The sequence below is a fragment of the Vanellus vanellus genome, assembly GCF_965231255.1.
Source record: "Vanellus vanellus genome assembly, chromosome: 6".
NCBI classification, from domain to species: Eukaryota; Metazoa; Chordata; class Aves; order Charadriiformes; family Charadriidae; genus Vanellus; species Vanellus vanellus.
In genome coordinates this window covers 28,822,372-28,842,782 of record NC_138911.1, presented here as the reverse complement: position 1 = coordinate 28,842,782, position 20,411 = coordinate 28,822,372, and the positions used below count along the sequence as shown (strand labels likewise).

Below are 20,411 nucleotides of genomic sequence, written 5' to 3'. Positions count from 1 at the left end.
CGGCCATGGCTGCAGCTCACGAGGACGATTATAGAATTGCTGGACACTGCATGGCTGCTTATCTGCCAGCCAGTAACTTACACAGTTGTGTGCATCCCATTCCCCTATTTGTCTGTCAAGGATCCTTAAGAATGGAAAAAAAAAAAAAAAGTAACTGATGTCTCATTCTTGAAATAATAGTATATATAAAAAAAAAAGTTGAGGAAAACAACTTAGTTATAAGTCTTCTGAGAAGACAATTTCCTGGATTTTTTGATTGCTGTAGATTACTGTGCTGCCAGAACTGCAGATATCTTAAGTATTGATTACCAAGCTTGCAGCAGACCTGGTGAATTGAACTCCACAGATATATTAGCACGTCCATTGCTTTTTTAGTTATAAAATACAAAGCCATTGTAAAGAGACTCTATAATCTTGTTAATAACACCCATCAGTGTTAGACTTAAGTATATCCTTCTAGTTATGGATACGAGAACCTGGGATCTCATCTGCTATTATCTGTTTTACATTTTAATTACTTAGTGAAATTCAGTACCAACACTGTCCACACTTATTCACTGGTCTCAATGATTAAGCTGATATGCTGAAGTTTGATAAACATGGATGTTTACAAAACTACTTCTCCTAGAAGCTCCCTGTATTATAGGTGATTATATATAGTGATAAGGTAATAATGAGATAAAAACTTGGGTTATTCTATAGAAAACATTTCTAACTTCATTTCGGAACTAGGAAATTTCAAGATTGCAAGGTTTCTTGCAAAACAAAAAGAAGTTTGTGATTACTTGACATGCCGTGTCTAGACTGTGTTTTCAATTTTTAACATAAAATTTTGAAATTAAAAACAATTAAATCATGTTTTTTCAGTGGTGTTTTGGGGAAGAGTCTGAAAAAATACAGTAAGTGCATATCAAATGCAGTTTAAAGTATGCTGTGTTATATTTTTTGAGTAGTGAAAAAAATGTTCAAAAATTCTGGCAATTTCTGTTAGATATTAAGAATGGTCTGTAAAAGTATAGTCTTGGATTGTGCATTTTTCTTCTGTGGGATTCTAGTAGCAAGTGTTAAATTTTTGAATTGGAGGGAAGTAGGTGACGTTAAACAGCATGTCAGCCATGGACTTCATAGTGGTCTGTAGTAGTCTCTTGTTTTCCTCACATCTGGATTTGCTAATACTAGCCTGGGTCTAAGGCTGACCTTCAACCAAGTTAAACTTTTATTTCCAGGTAAGCATTGTTAATGATACCCACCATACTGGAGAGTTGTATTGGTAGTGAACACTGAGTAGTAGTTCATGTGTAAGGAAAAAAAACCATAATGCCACCACTCCTGATAGCATTTTGCATCCTCTTTGTATTTATGTAGATGACAACAACTGTAACCCAAAGGAGCATCGCTATCATGGATTGCTGTTGGGAGAAGCCACTGAGCAGTTTGTCTCATGGTAGCAAAGTGAGACTACTGACTATTTTGAAGGAGGAAAGATGTTTTTCTTACTGGCTTTTCCTTAGTCTCTGGAAGTTGGATTGTCTCCTTAGGCAGCATATAGTTAGTAAGGACTTAAACTTTGCCTTGTGCAGAGGGTTCTGTTACCTTTTTTTTTTTTTTTTTTAATTAAAATAATTTTGGTTTTGCAAACTAAGAAGTACAGGCAAAGGATTTGGATTTGAGACCACTTCTAGTTTAGGAGTTCTGATAGTTGTGGTTCAGAATTGTTGCAAGGCAAATATCGGTACCTTGTGTCACCGAATCATAGAATCATTATGACTGGAAAAGACCTTTAAGATCATCAAGTCCAACTGTTACCTTACTCTACGAGGCCCACTTCTAAACCATGTCCCTGAGCACCATATCTAGATGGCTTTTAAATACATCCAAGGGTGGTGATTCAACCACTTCCCTGGGCAGCCTCTTCCAGTCTTTGATAACCATTTCAGGGTAGTTTTTCCTAATGTCTAACCTAAACCTCCCCTGGTGCAACTTGATGCCATTTCCTCTTGTCCTATCAGTTGTAACTTGTGAGAAGAGACCAATGCCCCCCTCTCTACAACCTTCTTTCAGGTAGAGAGCAATAAGGTCTCCCCTCAGCCTGAAGAAAAGGTTTCTTCAGACTAAACAACCCCAAGTCCCTCAGCCGCTCCTCATAAGACTTATTCTCAAGACCCTTCACCAGCTTTGTTGCCCTTCTCTGGACCCTCTCCAACACCTCAATGTCCTTCTTGTACTGTGGCGCCCAAAATTTAACACAATATTCAAGGTGCGGCCTCATCAGTGCTGAGTACGGTGGGAGAATCACTTCTCTAGCCCTGCTGGCTACACTATTCCTCATGCAAGCCAGGATGCCACTGGACACACTGCTGGCTCATGTTCAGCTGGCTGTCAGTCAACACCCCCAGGTCCTTTTCCACCGGGCAGCTTTCCAGCCACTCTTCCCCCAGCCTGTAGCACTGCATGGGGTTGTTGTGGCCCAAGTGCAGGACCTGGCACTTGGCCTTGTTGAAGCTCGTACTGTTGGCCTCAGCCCATCAATCCAGCCTGTCCAGGTCCCTCTAAAGAGCCCTCCTACCCTCAAGCAGATCAAGACTCCCACGTAATGTGGCGTTGTCTGCAAACTTACTGAGGGTGCTCTCAATCTTCTTGCCAACATCATTGATAAAGATGTTAAACAGGAGTGGCCCCAACACTGAGACCTGTGGAACACCACTTGTGACCAGCCACCAACATGTCCTACATCTGTTATATGTAAATAAATGTTCTGATTTGGTATACTAATGTAGCCCTGTCTTCTCCTTTCTGTGTAGCATTAATGGGTAGGAAAGACATATATATAAATATATTGCCTGTGGTTGATGTAGAAACTTATTCAAATACATACTCTGTATTCAATTTGTTGCTCCTACCAAGAATTGTTTACACATTCTTAAAATCTAGATCACATTACTTAGGTGAAGTGAGGAGGTGGTCAGACCTCAGTGTTGATAACTGGCTTCTGGGTTTGATTTTTTAATTGCCCTAAGTCAGTAAACTTACTACTCTCTTCTGTACCCTGTGGTAAAAATATTTTTTTTTCCTTTCCGCAGTAGCTACTGCAAGGCATGACTTAAAGTTTGAACTGTTCATTGACCAAAGCTGGGCAATATTGATACCAGGTGTTTTTAAATGAGAAGTAGGTAAATAGCTTAGATAAAGCTTGCATAGTCATAGATGGCAGAAATCAAGGTTACGACAGTGGCACTAACATATAGACTTGTACACTTCACCTGGGTGGTCTGTTTTTCCCTGCTATCAGACTCTTGAAAACAATGTGGTGGTACTTCTTGGTTTTGTGTCCATGTTGTTGAAAAAATGGGGAATGAATGAAAATGTAAGCTCCCTGTGCAAAGAAAGGAGCTTAAAAAGTGTGTTAGTCTTTATAATGTGCAAAATGAGGAAACAGAGAAAGTATGCAATGCTGTTGGGGGTAAACTTGCAGTCACAGGGTTTGGAAAGTATGAAAATAAATACTGCAGCTTTAATGCTATGAGTCTTTTTTTTTTTTTCCCCTGAGTTCAGATAATAAGATCTTGCAGGCTGTTGATGTACCGATGTTTGTTTAAGCTGGCTTCTGTAACCTTCCAGCTGCATATGTTAATACACATTTTCAGATAATTCAGACTACAAATCCATTCATGTTTTCAAAGTGCACAAAAGCCTCATTTCCTAATGACTGCTAAGTTTCTGATTTCGCTCTTGACTGTACTAGCATTCCAAAAGAAGCAAATTGGAAAATTGGTTAGTTTCATGGGTTTTTTTTGGGTTTTTTTTTTTTTTAAGGATCTCTATAGCTATGCCTAATGTTTACCCTGCTGTTACTTTTTTTTTTTTTTTTTAAAGAAAAGGGGGGGGGGCGGCAAAGAGTGTATTTTTTTTTTCTTTGACAGTTTGAAACTGAAAAAGCCACTACATTTTTATAGATCCACAAGTCGTGAAAACACTCTGTGGGCAGAAGTGAGTTCAGCAGCCTTAAATACAAAATGAATGCTCTGTAAGTCTACAAGTCCGGTAACTCGGCTCACATCCTTCCAGCAGCAACGTTGCAGGCTCTTTCCAACCTCCTGAAGGCTGGAAGATGAAAATGCAAAACTTTGGAGGGCAATGTGGTAGTTTTTCAGGAGTGGTTGGTTTAGCGTGTTACACATGCAGGCACAGATGTGTGTATATGTAGGGGAAAACTAGATGGTCAGTGGACCTGGATGGGTTAGAAGGTTGTAAACCAGTTTGCTTTGTCTTCATTTGAAAAATGAAGTGTGAGACCATTAGTATAACCCATATCAATCTCCTTGGTTATTGAACAGGCCACAAACATTTCAGAATCTAGTCTTGGTAAGACAAACCAAAGACTGGATTTTTTTTTTTTTTCCTGAAAATACCAAGTGATGGTGAATCTGCTGCTACCCTTGCTAAATGGGGATTTGAATTTATTATTGCATTGTGTGTGTTAGAAATAGCAATTTAGAAATAGTGCTTCACCGTTCAGCTCCTAGTTTTTAGTCTACTCAGACCCTTGTAACTTTGCTTGCTAGCTTGAAGAGTCCTGTTCCCCCCCCCCCCATCCTGTAACTAATTTGACTGCATCTCCTAGCAGCTTGCTTTTTCATCAGCTCCTTGTGTCCTTACTGTCTGGCATAATGTCTGATCCTGTAGTAATTTCTGTGGTTCCTTTCTGAACTTTCTGCAATTTACCTTCTCATGCTGTTCTGTTCTGCAGGGACCTAGCTTAGAAACACAGATGGTGGAAGATGAAACTGAGACAACAAGTGAAGAAGAACTGCCTCCTCATCTGCGGGAAGAGCCTCCCGAAGGTACAGTACTAGCATTAAATCAGGGAAAATGTTCTGGCCAAGGAAGTCTTATTTATTTATCTATCTATATGACTCAAGAGCCTTCCTCTGCCTATTTTCTGAGAGGGATAAAGTTTTGTTAATGCTGACAGCTGAACTAACCTCCAAGCCAGAGGTCTAACCTTTTGCATGCAAAGAAAGCTGCACCCACTGAGGTGCAGACATTGTTCTGCATTCTCTTTAACAATATGGTTTCTGATTAAAATTGTCCTGCTTGATGATCCTGTCTGTAGGCTTAGAAATGAAATGCCTCCTCTACTGTCTTGTTTGTGATGCTTTGAGCCTTCATTAGGAAAGACTTCCTAAATAGTCATCTATTCTTCCCTTACCTCTCTCTGCAGCATCCTGCTATTGAAATTGTCCCCAGCAGAGACTTGTCAAAGTTAGGTATTCTAGTGATTTTGTTTCTTTCCGCTATCTCTCTTGGAAGCCAGTTTAGCCATCTGAGGAGGAGGCAGTGAGACACTGTCAGTCAGTAGGAGGCTCAAAAATGCCAATTTTAATTAAAAACCTTGTTTGTAATGACATGCTCTGGATTTATTCAGGGAATGGATTTTTTCCCCACTGTGTAAATGTTGCAGACATTGTATATATGCAAGAAAATAGGTATTGCTTGCTTTTGAATAGAAGCTGCTAACATTGCCGCAAGTGATGATACGTTTTGAGCTTTGTCTCCATTTCAGTGACTTTTAAAACACAATCACTCATAATCATTGCGGATGGCTTAAACAACCCACAGAGCGCCGAGATTCTTATTAGCAACTTACTGTTAAAATACCATGACACGTCTCTAGGAAACATGAATGTGTTTTATATTTTTCCTCTAAGAGAATAAGATGCTGATACAGCATTTATACTGACAGCCGTTCTTAAAGGGAATATGAACCAAGTAGGTGGTTTTAGAAATTTGCTGCTCTGTCACTTCCTGTTGAGCATAGTTTTCTCATTAAGTTGTAATTTCTTGTTCTGCCATTCATATACTCTACGTTGGCAATTACAGTATATGGAGGTAAGTGAAAGACAGGCTTCTTTTTGCAACGCCTATAAAGCCAGAAGGAAATAAATGTGGAAGGTGTTGTAATTGCTATCTATATACGCACAGAGGATATAATCTTGATATGCCCCCCTCTCCCCCTCCTTCTTTGTAAGTAATGCCAAGTCAGCATGTAATGACAACACATTGTTGAAGTAAGAATTCTGGTCACTAGCCTGAGCTGATGATTACATGAGCCTAGAGACCATATCCTGAAATGTAAAACACAGGAGATGATAATCTTGTCTCTGATCAGTTTATCAGGAGTAGTCTTAGATTTTTGGACTATTGCTTTGAATTGTGTAATCAAACAGGTGGGGTTTTTTAATGTGGCTAAGTATTTTTGCAAACCAAGTTTTTGTAATTGAAAATATTTGCTTCTGCCTGCAATCGAATGATGATGAAATATGTCAGTATTAATACTCCACTTGTGACTTGTTGGGTGGTCTGGGAGAAGTATGTGCTCTGGATACGCTCCCTTTGCCAGGGTAAGGAAAAAGAACTAACGGTTGAGCTGATTTCCTTAAGCAGTGGTACAGTAGATGCTGTGAGTTCTTTTAAAGTCTGAGCTCAGTGTGTACTTTTTAAATTTACAATGATGCTAAGTGTAGCAAAATAGGAGGGGTATTGAGAGCACAACTGAAACTAGAGACTGCTTGGGAGAAGAGGTGGAAAAATTGCTCCTGAAAGAGAGCCATCAGGATTATGCTGAACTTAGAGCTGGCCCTGTGTATTAGGGGAGCTGAGTAACAGGGGTCTTCCTTAGGAGCTGCTGTCCACCAACGTAGATCAACTGAAGTTACTGTAAGGATCATGTAGTTGGAGGAGCGATTACAAATATCTCATGACAGAAATAGATCACTCAAGTTCTTTTACTGTTAAATGCCCTTCAGTACTACCTTTTTGTTGTTGGTCTTCTGCTGATTTCTGGTTTCTTCTAAGAGCTCGTTCCTAGTTAAACCAAATGCTTTGCAATAAATAAATAAACCATGTTGTCGTGACTGCTGCACTCCTGTTTCCTGGGATCTATGGATTGGTCTGCTTGCCATCTGGTAATGAGCACGTAAGGGATGGAAAGTTCTCCAGAGCCTCTGTCCTTCTGGCACAATCCGTTATTTCACCAGATTGCGTCATGGTGACTTCATTTTCTAAGCTTGTGCTGTGCATTTACTCCCCTCCTGGAAGGGGGGGAACTGGAAGCACGGTGAAATCAAAGGTTACCCTCCAGCGACTGTCCTGTTCCTGAGCAGCGTTGCAGTATGGCCTTCTGCCATACAGGGACAATCTTAAAGTCCATCATGTACATAACTAAATTGAATAAGTGTGGGTGACAAGTGGTATAGAATAGCAAAAGGGTGCAGTGCGGCAGTATTTGAGAAACGGGAAAAAAATGTGGTTTAAAAAGGAGATTAACAAGGAACCCCTGAAAGGTAACCACGCAGAGGCTATGTGTGTAACCTGTTTATTTTATCTGCTGTCAAAGTTAACTTTTTTTTAAATATTCAAATCCGTTGGCTGAGTAAATGAGTAAAACGCACAGCCGATACAAGGTGCTGTAAGTGGTAATTAGATGCCCAAAGGCGCTTTTTACTTTTTAATGAAGATGCGTTCTTATCAATGGCGTCCGCGTACTGCGCCCCGACTTGAAAGGAAGCGGAGAAACCGAGCTCCGGTCGGGGCGGCCGCCGCCGTGCTGGGGGTGTGCCGCCCGGGGCTGGGCGGGGGGGGGGGCGGTGAGCGGGTTTCCGTGCCGGCGGCGCCCGGTGCGGCGGGCGGGGCGGGGCGGGAGGAGGGCGCGCGCCGCGGCCGCGGGGGGGCGCTGCAGGCCCGGCAATGCCGTCAGTCCCGCGTGCCGCGCGTCGCTCCCACGCGCTCCCGGTGAAGGGGGAGAAGGTCTTGAACCCTGTTGGGCTCCTCTCCCGTAAGCTGCTTTGCGACGTGACGAGGGGAGGTTGCCGCACGTGCTGCCTCAGGGGGGCTGGTTATCCCCTAACGGTGTTTCACCTCTTGACTTCATGATCCGCCTGCCCGATTCACGTCTCTTATTCCCCCTTCAACTTTACTTTCACTTCGGTCTTGTTAAAAGGCGGGTGCGGGGGAGCAGCAGTAATTAGCACTTGGAGAACCGCTCGGGCTACTGTGCTTAACGCTTCCCAGGGAAGGCTTACGTGTACGGCAGAGTCACCGTCACCAAACGGCGAAGGGCCGGCGAGCTCTGGGGAGGAGCTGAGTCCGTTTTAAATGGTACGGAGTGCTTTCCTCTTTGCAAGGATTCGGCAGTGGCTGATCTGTGTTGCCGCGGGTTTGAGCACAGAGCCGCTTTCAGGTGGTTTCTACGTCATCTCGAATGTTTGCTGTGTAATAGCAGTGTGATCGTAGTGAGAGAACTAGATTCAGATACCCGAGTACAGCAACACCTTGCTATGTCTCTGTTGCTTCTTTATCCATTGTTTCAGAGTTCTGTTGCTGAGCATTTAATACAGTGCACTATTAATTGCTATCACTGCCTTGCTCTTCTGTCCTTTTCCATTAAATTACCCAAGGAAAGTGATGGCAGTGAGATCTGATGGTGATTAAATCTTCTGTAACGTGATCGGTTATGGAACAGCAGCATCTCCTTTGGTGGACAACCTGGATCTTCACCTCTTCTATTTGATGAATCGGTGACCCTGACCTTATTCCTGCTTCTCCGTCTTGTTGCCAGTAGTTTGAGGGAAGTGACGCCTCCTTTCTCCTCAGTACTGATGAGGGCACACCTGGAGTACTGTGTCCAGTTCTGGTCTCCACAGTATGAGGGAGACATGGACATACTGGAAAGAGCCCAGCAAAGGGCCGTGAAGACAATTAAGGGACTAGAGCTTCTCTCCTGTGAGGAAAGGCTGAGAGAGCTGGGACTCTTCAGCCTGGAGAAGGTTCAGGGGGAACTTATCAATATATACAAATACCTGAAGGGACGGTGTACAGAAGACTGAGCCAGGCTCTCTTCAGTGAAGCCCAGTGACAGGGCAGGAGGCAGTGGACACAAACTGAAACATGACTGAACATAAGGAACCACTTTTTCACTGTGAGGGTGACCAAGCACTGGAATGGGTTGCCCAGAGAGGTTGTGGAGTCTCCCACTTTGCAGATATTAAAAAGCTGTCTGGATGTGGTCCTGTGCTGTCTCTTCTAAGTGACCCTGCTTGACCAGGGTGGTTGGACCAGATGATCTCCTGAGATCCCTCCCAACCTCAACTGTTTTGTGATGCTCTACCTCATACATACTATCTCTGTGTGTTTAAAGTCTCTTTCTGAAGTTCCTGCATACGTCCCCTGTCTATTACACTAATTCTTATGGGAAAAGTAGCTTTAGTCTGGCAAACTGCTAAGTGTTATGCATTTTGGGAGATACTGGGGTATGGCTGCAGTTTCTTTTGACGCTATGATGCTAACTAGTACAGAGTACACTAAAGCTGCAAGGTGGTATGGTCTGATTGAAAAGCTGTGTCACTAGTTAACAGCAGTAGCCCCTCTTGGGAGTTTTCAAACTAGTTATTTCTTCCATGATCTTTAAATATTAAGCATTAAAATTTTATCAGCCAACCTACTATGACCAGTTTAGCGAGGAGCATGAGTCCTGTGTCTGAACTGTCTGCTATCTCATCCGCAGTTCTCAGACCTAGCAGATGTGTTCCTTCTTTGTTGCAGACAGATTGGGCCTTGTGGAGTAAAGCTTTATTAAAAGCAATGGGTCTTAGCAGCTCTGCAGTATATAACAAATCTTGGGAAATTTACTTTCCAAATAACTGTGGTGTTCCTAATTCAAATTGTTTTACACTTGCTGTGGGTAAAGAGCACACACAGATAGTTACTGTAAATCAGATGATTTGCACCAATTTAGAACATAGTATCTTGTATGAGCCTTATAATCTGTCTCCATGGAGGCATATAGCCTTTTCTGCTGGTTTTAAATCTTCTGCAAGATGCAAGTATATCGCATACTTCTGTGGGAAGCTTTAGGACTCCTTATCCACAATTTGGGAATCTCCCATCCAAAGTATCTGGGAGTTTTGTGGATCATTCATTCAGGATTGTCTTTGGATACAAGTGTTTTACCTAGATGTATTATCTATACAGATCTAACTTAAAAAAAAAAAAAAAAAAAAAAGGGTTGCATTTCAATTGATGTACTACCATGCATTTGAATTTTCTGAAATTAATTAGACTTTTAACTTCATACTGAGGTAATGTTGGTGTGAGAAACACTCACTCATGGATAAAAATGTAAAGAGGACAAAGTCTTTGAAACAAAGATAAAAATTTATTCAAGATCCATATAATCAAGTCAGCTGAGTCGGGTGCATCTCAAGAAGAGCACACTTAGTTACAAAACTCCAGGTATTTATGCCCTCCCCCGATTGCCCAGGATCTGTCCCCTTTTTCCCATTGGTTTGGTACTTTAGGGCGCACATTCTTTCACAACTGGTTAGCCTATCACAAACTGGGTTCACATTTTTCTCCTTTTAAAGAGTTGTTTTTCTAAGTTACGTAGCCCTGCTTGTGTTGTCGACATACAAAATGGCTGAAGCAAAACAATCCCCGAATTCGTCTCTGACTTTGGGATGTTCTCTTACAAGAACATGGGAATTTCTTGAAGCCAGCAGATGCCAGAAGAACATGGCTGTTCAGGCATCTCATTTGAGATGCAAGACATGGAGTTCAAGCCCGTGGTATAGGTGTCTAACTTTGAAAAGGTACATTCCTATAAACAGATCAGTTTTTGATGAATGTCTTCACCAGAGACAAAGTTTTATTGTTGGGCCAAATGTTTGCTGCAGTAAGCACCATACCAAGGTTTAAGTGCTGCAGACAAGCTACACTGTGTTTTGCATGCTCTTGTTGCACGTAATGTGTAGTATGTTTGTTTCCAGACTGCCTATATCCAAATAACTGCAAAGAAATCACCTTGGAAAACGACGCAGTTAATAGCAACTCCCTTGCCTTTCAGTCTTAAGTTCCATGCTGAAAACGGTTGCTATTTCTGGTATAAAGTAACTAATAAAGTTGCATGGGGCACTTGGTGTCATCTGTTAATACATACGTAGATGCGTACGTAGTCTACCAGACTAGTATCTTCGAGACGTTCTGTGAAGCTGGCGGCGCAAAACTATGCTATCTACTCAGCCCTCTTCTGCTTTCCCAAGTCAAATCAGTCTCTTCAACATGCTACCTAGTGACTTCCAACAGTCAAATCCTTCTACAGAGGAGCTCTTTAAATGATCTGCTTTTTTTGTCTAATGGCCAGTTGGCAGTGTTCTCAGCCTGGATTCACCTCTGCAGTTCTGTGGTCTTACAAGTAAAGCGAAAGACTGGGAACTGGGACAGCTATAATCTCTTCCTAGCTCTGCTCTTGACTTATTCTGTGGCATTAGTCAAGTAGTTTGGCCTTCCTTGAACCATAGTATTCTTTGTGTATAAAACAGAAATGACTGTTCTTATTTATAAACGAGGATGGTGGAAAAGCAAATTGTAACTTTGTAAGCTTTTAGAGGTAGAGGATACTTGAAAAATGAAACAAAATGTGATCGTAATGTATAAATAATACAAAACTTTGATACAGAACTTGTCAGGGTTGGTTTGTTCTTTTTTTTGAGTCCACAAAGAGGTGATTGGACTTGTCAGATAACTTCAAATAGAAAGGCAGGCTTCTTAAAAAGCAGAGAAAGAAATTAGCAATGAGACTCTCTGTTCTTTGGAGCTGGGACTTTATGTACCTGGCATGTCCTCTCATCTGTAAAAACATTTCCTGAGCTGCTTCTGTAAATGGCCTGAGGCTGAAGAGCAACATTTCAGTATCATCTGTCTCTTTTTGAGGCACAGATTCTGTATAGCCATACTCTTCTGTTGGCCAAACCAGTTCTTGTTTCTGCAAAAAGAAATGACCTGGAGCATCAGCTCAGTCTTCCACACAAAGTCTACCTTAGTATTTATGGTAGAGTTATAAAATACTTTCACATCTATCCAAGTTCTAATACTGTGTTTCTGTTTAATTTATTATCGTCATTGTTTTAGTAAAAGCTGAGATTCTTCTTTGTTTAAATTCTCCAGTGGCTCTATTGGCTTCCTCATGCTTTATTTAATTTTCTTCTCTGGGGGAAATTGGCAATCTGAAATGGGAATAATGCTCAACCAGTGTCTGTGTTGTACCCCTTTTTTCCTCTTTCACCTCCCAGCCCTTCTGTATTACTGCTGCCGTATGCCTGCTACTGACAATGGGCACGTTCCATTCAGCAGCTATGTTACGTGGTCTCCTAGAAACAGCATGAAAGCTGTTTAAATTGTTTTTATTCCACTTCTCTCTCTGCCTATTCTTTCCTCTTCGGTATTTTCATATGATATAATGAGATGTTACTTTGACAGCTCAGCATCCCTTTTCTCTACCCTACTCCATGCCCTGCAAATCATTCTGTCACTAAGCGTTGTATGTGTGCACAGCATATGCTGTTAATGGCAGCATAAATAGCCTCCAAGTGCCTGGCGGATTCCAGAAGAAAGGTTCTCGTAACTTAAGTGAGGGAAACCTCTTATCAGTAGATCTTGCTAATACAATAACGGTATGAAGTGAGTCAATAACCATCTGGTTTTCCCTGAGGGTGTTTGCACATAGGATGGGGCAGCAGTAGTATTACCCTTTGCCTTGGCACAGTAACTGTAAGAAATGTGCATCATCCAAATGCGAAGACATTTCGGGGTGAAGGGCCAGCGGAAAGCCTCTGTCAGAAGATAACATCTTTATCAATTACGAGTGAATGTGTTTTATTCTAGCAATAAGGTTTTGAACTGCAGGCGTGACAGGATTCTGTTTTGTGAGTGAAAGCAATGTATTTTATTACCTGGCGGAAGTGGCAGATGTTTGTCACCATTTGTGTACTAATTAGAGACATACGAAATTATGAATGCAGGAGTATGTTCTTTTACAATGTATTTTTCGTTTTGAGGGGCAAAGATATTAACACAGAGGTGCAACCAATTGTTTTTAAATAAATCTTTTGGACTTGCAGTTATTCAGTCCCGTTCTAAAGCTGAAAAAGAAAGATGCTCTTATTTGTTCATAATGGACTGAAAAAAGAGGCTGGCAAGTCTCACTTACTTACAGCTACAGTCTGAAGTACTAAATAAGACTGAGCAATGCAGTAAATCCAGGTCAGGAGTGAAATTGAATCGGTATATCAGTGTGTTAACAATGATCATATCCTGAACTGCTAAACTATCAGAGTATTATAGCTGGCAATTAAATCATACGGTCGGTACATGAGGCTGTTAATTCTGCCTCAGAACTGAGTGAAATGCCCAGTTAACATTTCATAAACATCTGTAGTCTCAACCTGGCTGCCTGTCTTGATTTCAGCGGTTTGTGAACAATTTGAGCCACTTCTTTGATTACCAGCATGATTGCATGATTGTGCCAATCTGGCCTCTCCTGGATTGATCATTTTGGATCATAAAAACAATCTTGTTCTGAAGAGTAGGTTTCTTTTCAAAGCTGTTTATGAACTTAAAGATGAGCTGTAAAAGTGAGGGGGTTTCTGTCATTTTTGTTGTCCTCTGGGATAGTATTCTAGAAAAAGAAAATCTTAGCCTACTTTGAAATTGGGTAGAACTCTAGAGTAACTTTTATAGAGAACAGTCTTGCACTAGTATGTGTGTGTGAAATTCTCTGTCCTGTATTTATTTTCTGATCACAGTGAAGACATGCATATTCCTTATTGATGTGGAGTATTCTCAAGCCATTGTAATACACTTCTTTGGCATATTATGAGGGATGTGGCCTCTTTCTACCCAGCTGACACTTGTCTGGTCAGAAAGAGTTTAGCTAAGGCTAAATTTTATGTTTACTCCTGTCGTCTTTGTTATGCCCTCTCTGTACCGCTAACGTAGTACCGTTTTCAGTTTTTGCCAAAACTATGTAATATTCAGTAGGATATACCTGCTGCAGGAATTTTAGGTGGCTTTATATTTTGGGGTCTTGTATTATGAAAAATTAATGTCTTTTTTCAGATCGTATCCAGAAGGAAATAACATAAATGTTCTTGATATAAAATATTAAATCCAGTTTGCAAGTAATGCTAAAAATTTGCCCATGACATTTTTGTGAATTGTGAGAGGGTATTGGGATCTGGGATTGTTAAAAGAATATCTTGGAATCTTCTTACAGTAGAAAAAACAGATTTATAGTCTTGAACTATAACAAATTTTATTTTCTAGCACCTGAGACCTGCTCTTTGGACAAGTGAGAGATGTTCAAGAGGCAGATGGGAGATGAACAGTTAGCAGTGTAGCTGTGTGAGCCGCTCACTGAAATACCTGTTCATCCATTTAAGCGTCTAAGAAAGAAACTGGTAATTTTGTTTACTTCTACTGTTTTTACCTTTCTGGAACTTAAATATTATTGTAAAGGTGTAGTGACAATGAAGGTTCTGCCCTATGCAGAAGTTCAAAGTCCAAGATTGTTGTTTGTTTCCTTCCTCCTCCCCGCTTCCTCTCCAGATGCTTGGGTGTGGTGGTGGGGTGTTCTGGATTTTATTTTTATTAGTTAGTTTTCCCCTAGAAAGTTTCTGTATCTCTTGAACACAAAATTGGAATAATTCTAGCTAGTTACGTGAAGTCATCCTCTTTAATTAAGCCACCCATTTGTATGTATTGAGTACTGGAAAGTGTGATTGTGTGAAGTGCCCAGTACTTCTCACTCATCCCTCCAAAAGCCAAAGAACAAAACCCCAAGATTTAATGCGATGTTATTACAATATGTTAAAGTTAGAGCTTGCTCTGGGAAATGCAAATTGAGGCTGCAAGTTTGGTTTAGTGTTTTTATAGCTTGAGAATGTTATTGTTAGTATTATTGCAGTATTTTGTTCCTAGCATCTTGAGGGCTGTTTTTTGCTCAAAATATTTGACTTATTTAGAAGCAGGTAAGGGCTTCCAGTCTATGGAACTTGGACCTTTATGTCGAAAAAGGGAAAAAACACATTTACTAAGTTTGAATATTGCCTAAAAGTCTCCTTTATGTTATGTAAATAAAAACTGTTTTCTGTGAGATCTGCAGACATTTAAAAGGTCGTGATTAGCTGAACCCAGCAGTAATTAAAATACAGCTTTGGTCGTTGGTTCAAGCTTAACGTGTGCCCACAGAGCTACTGAAAGACATTCCTGCGTTCAGCCCTGGCTGCATGTTACCGGTTTTGCCCCGCTGCACGGCCATGTGTGGCTGGTTCCTCACACAAAAGCAGCAGAGCACCCCAGGAGAGAGACTGCCTCTTCCTGCAGAAAGTGTGGATGTGACGGGAGCGAGTCCATGGGAATGACGTGAGCATGAACTGTAGATGGAAGGATGGGTTGTGGGGCTGAGCCGAGCCAGTAGCCTGCATGGGAGCTTGTGTGGAACCTAAGGACAGGTTTTGGGTCCAGTGGGTGCTGTGGGGCTCTCTTGGCTTCCTCGTTATTTTAGCAAGGAAGAGAGGTGCTACCGCAGGCATCATTAAAAATCCCTTTTGTGATAGCATACAGGAGGTCATCTTTTGATGTCCGTGTTTCTAGCAACTTCAGTGTAGCTCAGTAATTAAGATAGTGAGGAAAGCAGAGGGATCTTGGCTTTCAAACTTACTCCTCCTGGCTCTGATCCAAGTATCATTAATATGACATGAGACGTTTTGTTGGTATTTGATTAACTGGGAGGCTTGTTCTTGTTTTGCATGACACATTGTAAGTTAACCACCCGGCATGCTGACATGTGCGATTAAAAACAAACACTTAAAACTAAATTGAGACGCCGACTGCCAAGTGCACCGCAGGGAGGAGCCTGAGCAGCCTGCCTGCAGGGGCTCAGCCAGGGTAGGACTTACCCACTTTTGTACAGATCTGGCGGCGGCAACTTTTGAGTTCAGTCCTCTGTTCACGACTGTTTATTTTTAAACATTTTCTTCAGCTGTTTCGTGCAGTTAAAACACTCCTGACAAGATTCGGGAATGGCAAATGGCAGATGAGAGTTGTGTCGTCCAAGCAGAATGCTTTGCAGTAGTCGTCGCTGTTCCTTCAGCGGTTACAGGCACCTCTCGGCAGTGTGGTGTTCCTGCCGCCCAGAATGAAAACGCTCTCCAGCCACGGGGATTTTCCATCCCCCAGCTCCATGGGAGCTATGTGCCGCTGCAGACAGCCCGGCAGAGGCCTGCCGAGGGCTGGCCAAAGCCTGTGCTGACAGATAGGGTTATAGTAATAGAGTGGCCTTTTTTTTTTTTTAATTGTATAACAAGATTACATTTGCTGTTTCCATAAGTTTAAATTCCAGGACACCAAGAATGTGTCTGGACTTATAATTATATTAATTAATTTGAAAAATAAAACTGGAAGAGTTAGCAAAGCTTCTTTTTCCTCTAGTTCCCTTCTCATTCTTGTCTGTATCGTAAGGTTTTTAACCTTCCCTCGCTTGTTGGGGTCCTTGGTGTGAAAACCATTCCATGTTTCCCAGTCAGCAGCAGGGTCTCTTTAAAGGAAGCATTACCCAGGCAGGGAACAAGGTTTATGGGTTCTGAATATCCAAAGGAGCGAAAATTGTAGCATGCACAACAGCCATTGTTGAAGTCTTGGTAACCCTTAGCTTTATTTTCAGACCTGAAGCGTGCTTCCCAGCCCAACAAGAAACCTTCTGCTGATTCAGTGGGCACTTTCAATTCCAATTAAAGCAAAATGTGCCCTCCGGCCTGTTCCCAGACAGATGTGCAATGCTTGTAAAAACATACAAATCCTCATGTCTGGAACTGCTGATCTACGTCATGTAGCCCAGAGCTGGGTGGCCTCGGAGGGGCTGCTGTTAGCTGCTCCTGGAAGAGAGAGCCACGGGAGAGGTGCGGGAAGGTGGGCGCTCCTCAGCCCTCTGACGGCGCCAGCTGTGGTGGCTCTGGCACACAGCTCCTGTCACTGTGGTGGGGCTGTTCTGGTTTTGTCAGCTCCACAGCTGAATGTTTGTGTTTTGTTTTGGTTTTTTTTTTTTCCCATTTGCCTGCTGCAGAGAAGTTCCCCGATTGTTTACTGGCTCTGCCAGAATCTGTTAAAAAGTATTTTGGGGAAGGGGTAAGCAGGCCTTGCATAAAGCTATTTTGTTCTTCTTGAACACCAATATCTGCTTGCTTTTCCTTTGAGGCAGGTGCAGGGGAAAAAGAAAATATCTTTAAATGTGCCTGCTAATTCCCTAGTTGAGATTTTAGTCCTTATGTTTAGAATGATTTTTTTTTTTTTTTCCCAGCAGAACAAATTTTATGCTTGCAGATCATGGACTGTAACTAGAGTAGAGGGAGAACAGCAGCAGCAGTGAGTGAGCTGCTGGGAGGGGACATACACTCACACACTTTTTCCTGCTACTGTCATGAATTACAACCAGAAAGAAATCTGTAAAGACACTTAAAGTACGGAACAAATAACACTATTTCCAAATAGTTGGAGTCTCCATGACATATCAGCAGTTCTTTTAAAAGACCTGTGAATTTATAGTAGCTTCTGGCTCAAACATGTTTTCAGAGTAAAAGAACAGAGTGTTTTTTCACCTGACTTCTATTCCTGCAGCACAAAAAAATTCAGGACTTCAGATGGAAATAAGGAGGGTCCTGCAAGGACAGCTTGGAAAAAAAATATTCTGACAGCCTTTCAGAACGACCTAGTTGGAGTCCATTAGTAGTCATAGGTTTGATTTGAGATCATGAGAAAGCTTTTAGTTCAGAGAAGCCAACCATCCCCTGCCCTCATTTTGTCCTGAACAAGCTCTTGTTCTCAGATGGTCACTTGAGCTAAATTACATCTTTCTGCCACACTGGAAAATGGATCTGTGAGTAATGAGTTGACAGGAAAACAATCTTCAACCCTACTTGGAGTACCTAGGGTATATTTGGGCTGTTACAACTGATAAATAGGGGAAGGATAGTCTTTAAATTGTACAACTTTTAACTGCAGATTTAGCTCCTGTTTCTAAAAATTGTGGTCAGATTTTTCCTTTCAGACATCCAGCCCTTCAGATGTAAGAATCAATCTCTTGTTGGACAACTAGGAGTTTCACAGTCTTTAAAGAGTGGGTTTTAGGGCTAAGCCTCACCTCATGTATTTTTCCATTTCCGCTGCTAAGTTTGGAACGGACACTATTTGAACTTAAAGCTGTCGTCATTGTAACATGGCAAGATACCCTACTTTGCTAGAGTAAACAATGTGATGTTAAAAAGTAAAGCAGTAAATACGTGCAAAGCTCAGCGACTTTAGGAAAAGGAGGGAGGAAGTATAGGAAGGAAAGAAAAAGGTAAGTAAACTGAATCTGGTCAAGATTTTGACAAGAATGTAATAACCTTAAATGAGGTTTGTCCCCAGCAGACACTGAAGACATCCTGACCTTTTTTAACTCTGATTTATTCATCACGAGAATGGATTTTTTACCTCATCCATTCTGTGACTGATGGGCCAGAGTAATTTCTCTCTCAATACAGACGAATACGCTGTGGTAGACTCCATTTGCCACAGTGACAGGAGCAGAGTGCCATCAGCCACGGAGTTAGCTGAAGAAATATTTTCCTTCTCAGTCTTGCACTCTAACGTGTGTGTGATGTATGTGTAACAGCAGGATGGGGGGAAGCTTACTGAGTTGTATGGAATTTGAGTCAGGAGTTTCCTCTCCTGAAATTTTCTCAAATCACAAGGAAAAGGAGTAACTTTGCTTGAAAGAATTCAAAGAGGGCGAAGGGGGGGGGGGGGGAAGGGGCAGTGAAGAATTTCCCTGGCCCCACCGATCCCACTCACACTCCTTTTCCCATAACACAATTTTATGGGTCTTTTGCTTGCAGGTACATTCCTTCTGTCTGTAGCTTCTTCAACTGTCATCATCCTTATACGCTGAATTTGTTTTGTATGACTGGTCGGATGGATGTCCTTTAAAGTAGTAATGGTCAGTCCTTTAGAAGGGGCAGTTATATTCAGCTTTTGTTTCAAAATATTGCAGACAGATGAGTTTTCACAACTACTTTTTCCTCATGGATGGCTATGGGGCGAGAGCGAGAAATACAGAAAGGGAAGAATGAGATAGTTGAACTGATGCTAAAGAATACAACATTAACATTGTCATTAACATTGTATTTCAAAGTATGCAAACACTGTGTCAGTGAACATCAGAGATTTAAAAAAAAAGAGGAGGAGAGCATCTGCAGTTAAAAATTGCAACGGAGGGATTTGTAAACCCTAGGGTGGTTTTTTTTTTTTTCAAGTGCAAATGAACTACTCACTGGCTTTGGTCACTAAACAGTCATCATATTAGCAGGCTGTTCCAGGGTCATCCAGTATGAGTTGTGCTGTCTATTGGAGCATATAGGCAGGTTTCATGTCAGGACAGATGGTGATCGTGCTTCTATTCTGCAGTTCTTTGCTTCTGACCAAAAATGTTTTCAGGAAATAACCAAGTTATGTGTCGGGTATCATCGTGATGGCAGAGCATCCATAAATAAAGGAGGAGAGAGAGGTGAGAAAGACAAGCATGGGGATACTGGCCTCAGTAGAGCAATGTAATTTTCTGTTCTAACTGTATCAGCTCACGTGCAGAACTGCAGTTCCAGCACACAAAATGCTTTGAAAACTGTCACACAAGCCATTTCTGCCAATGCAATCTTGCTGTTCAAGCATTTCTTTCTGCTAGTAGGTGAAGCCCATGTAAAGGTCGGTAGCCACTATTAGATACTGTAGGGTTCTTTAGAGGATCCTTCTGAAATTCAATATAACGAATTCCCAGTGAATGGAAAGAATCTCTAAAACTTGGTTTCCTCTGCTGGATTAACATCCTTGTGGGCTTTCCAGAGAACTAGTAGTTCAGCTGAGGTAGACTCTGCATCTTTGTGGTGGTTTTCCCCAGCTTTATTTAGTAAAAGCTTGAAGTCCACTACTATGTTTCTTTCTAGGTCTTGGTCTACTGGAGATTTTAATTGATGCAGACCAAAGCAAGCATGAAATGGTATAGTCGGTGATACCTGTTTGCTTTATGAGGTACAGGAGCCCAGCTGGGATGTCATTCAAGCAGATAACATGGGGCAGAAAGCTTCAGCAGTTGAGGGGTTTTTAAGATGCTTGCGTAGCTGGGCAGTGAGTCGTTGCTTCCGTGAAAGATTTGGAGTTCAGTTGCTGGCCCATTTGGGATTTGCTTGATATCTCAGCTTCTTCATTCAGGAGTCTTTAAAACAGGCAGGTGTAAACCTGTTACACAAAACTGTGGTATCTGCGAAAGTTTGCCTGCTTTTTCTGGAAGGTTGACAAAGCAGAGGCATGTTGATGGTGGTTTAAGAAGCTGAAATGAATAAATAATACGTTGTTTTGGGTTGTTTGTTTTTTTTTTTTCCCCTTTTCTCTTTTTCCAAGGTGGCAAATAGCGACTTCACAGAACTCTGGCCTGGTTGGTTGCAGAGGAGACCTCAATGATGATAACTTAATATGTGTCAGTATGGGCAAAC

The 20,411-nt window shown here is 41.7% G+C and overlaps 1 protein-coding gene across 1 annotated transcript in view; it reads left to right on the top strand.

Moving 5' to 3' along the window:
• Window positions 1-20,411, top strand: part of LOC309673711 (transmembrane protein 263-like) — a 207,455-nt gene that overhangs the window by 10,715 nt on the left and 176,329 nt on the right. The window contains exon 2 of the mRNA XM_082485566.1: window positions 4,748-4,841. Coding sequence (XP_082341692.1) covers window positions 4,748-4,841 — 94 coding nt within the window. The remainder of the gene's footprint in view (window positions 1-4,747; window positions 4,842-20,411) is intronic.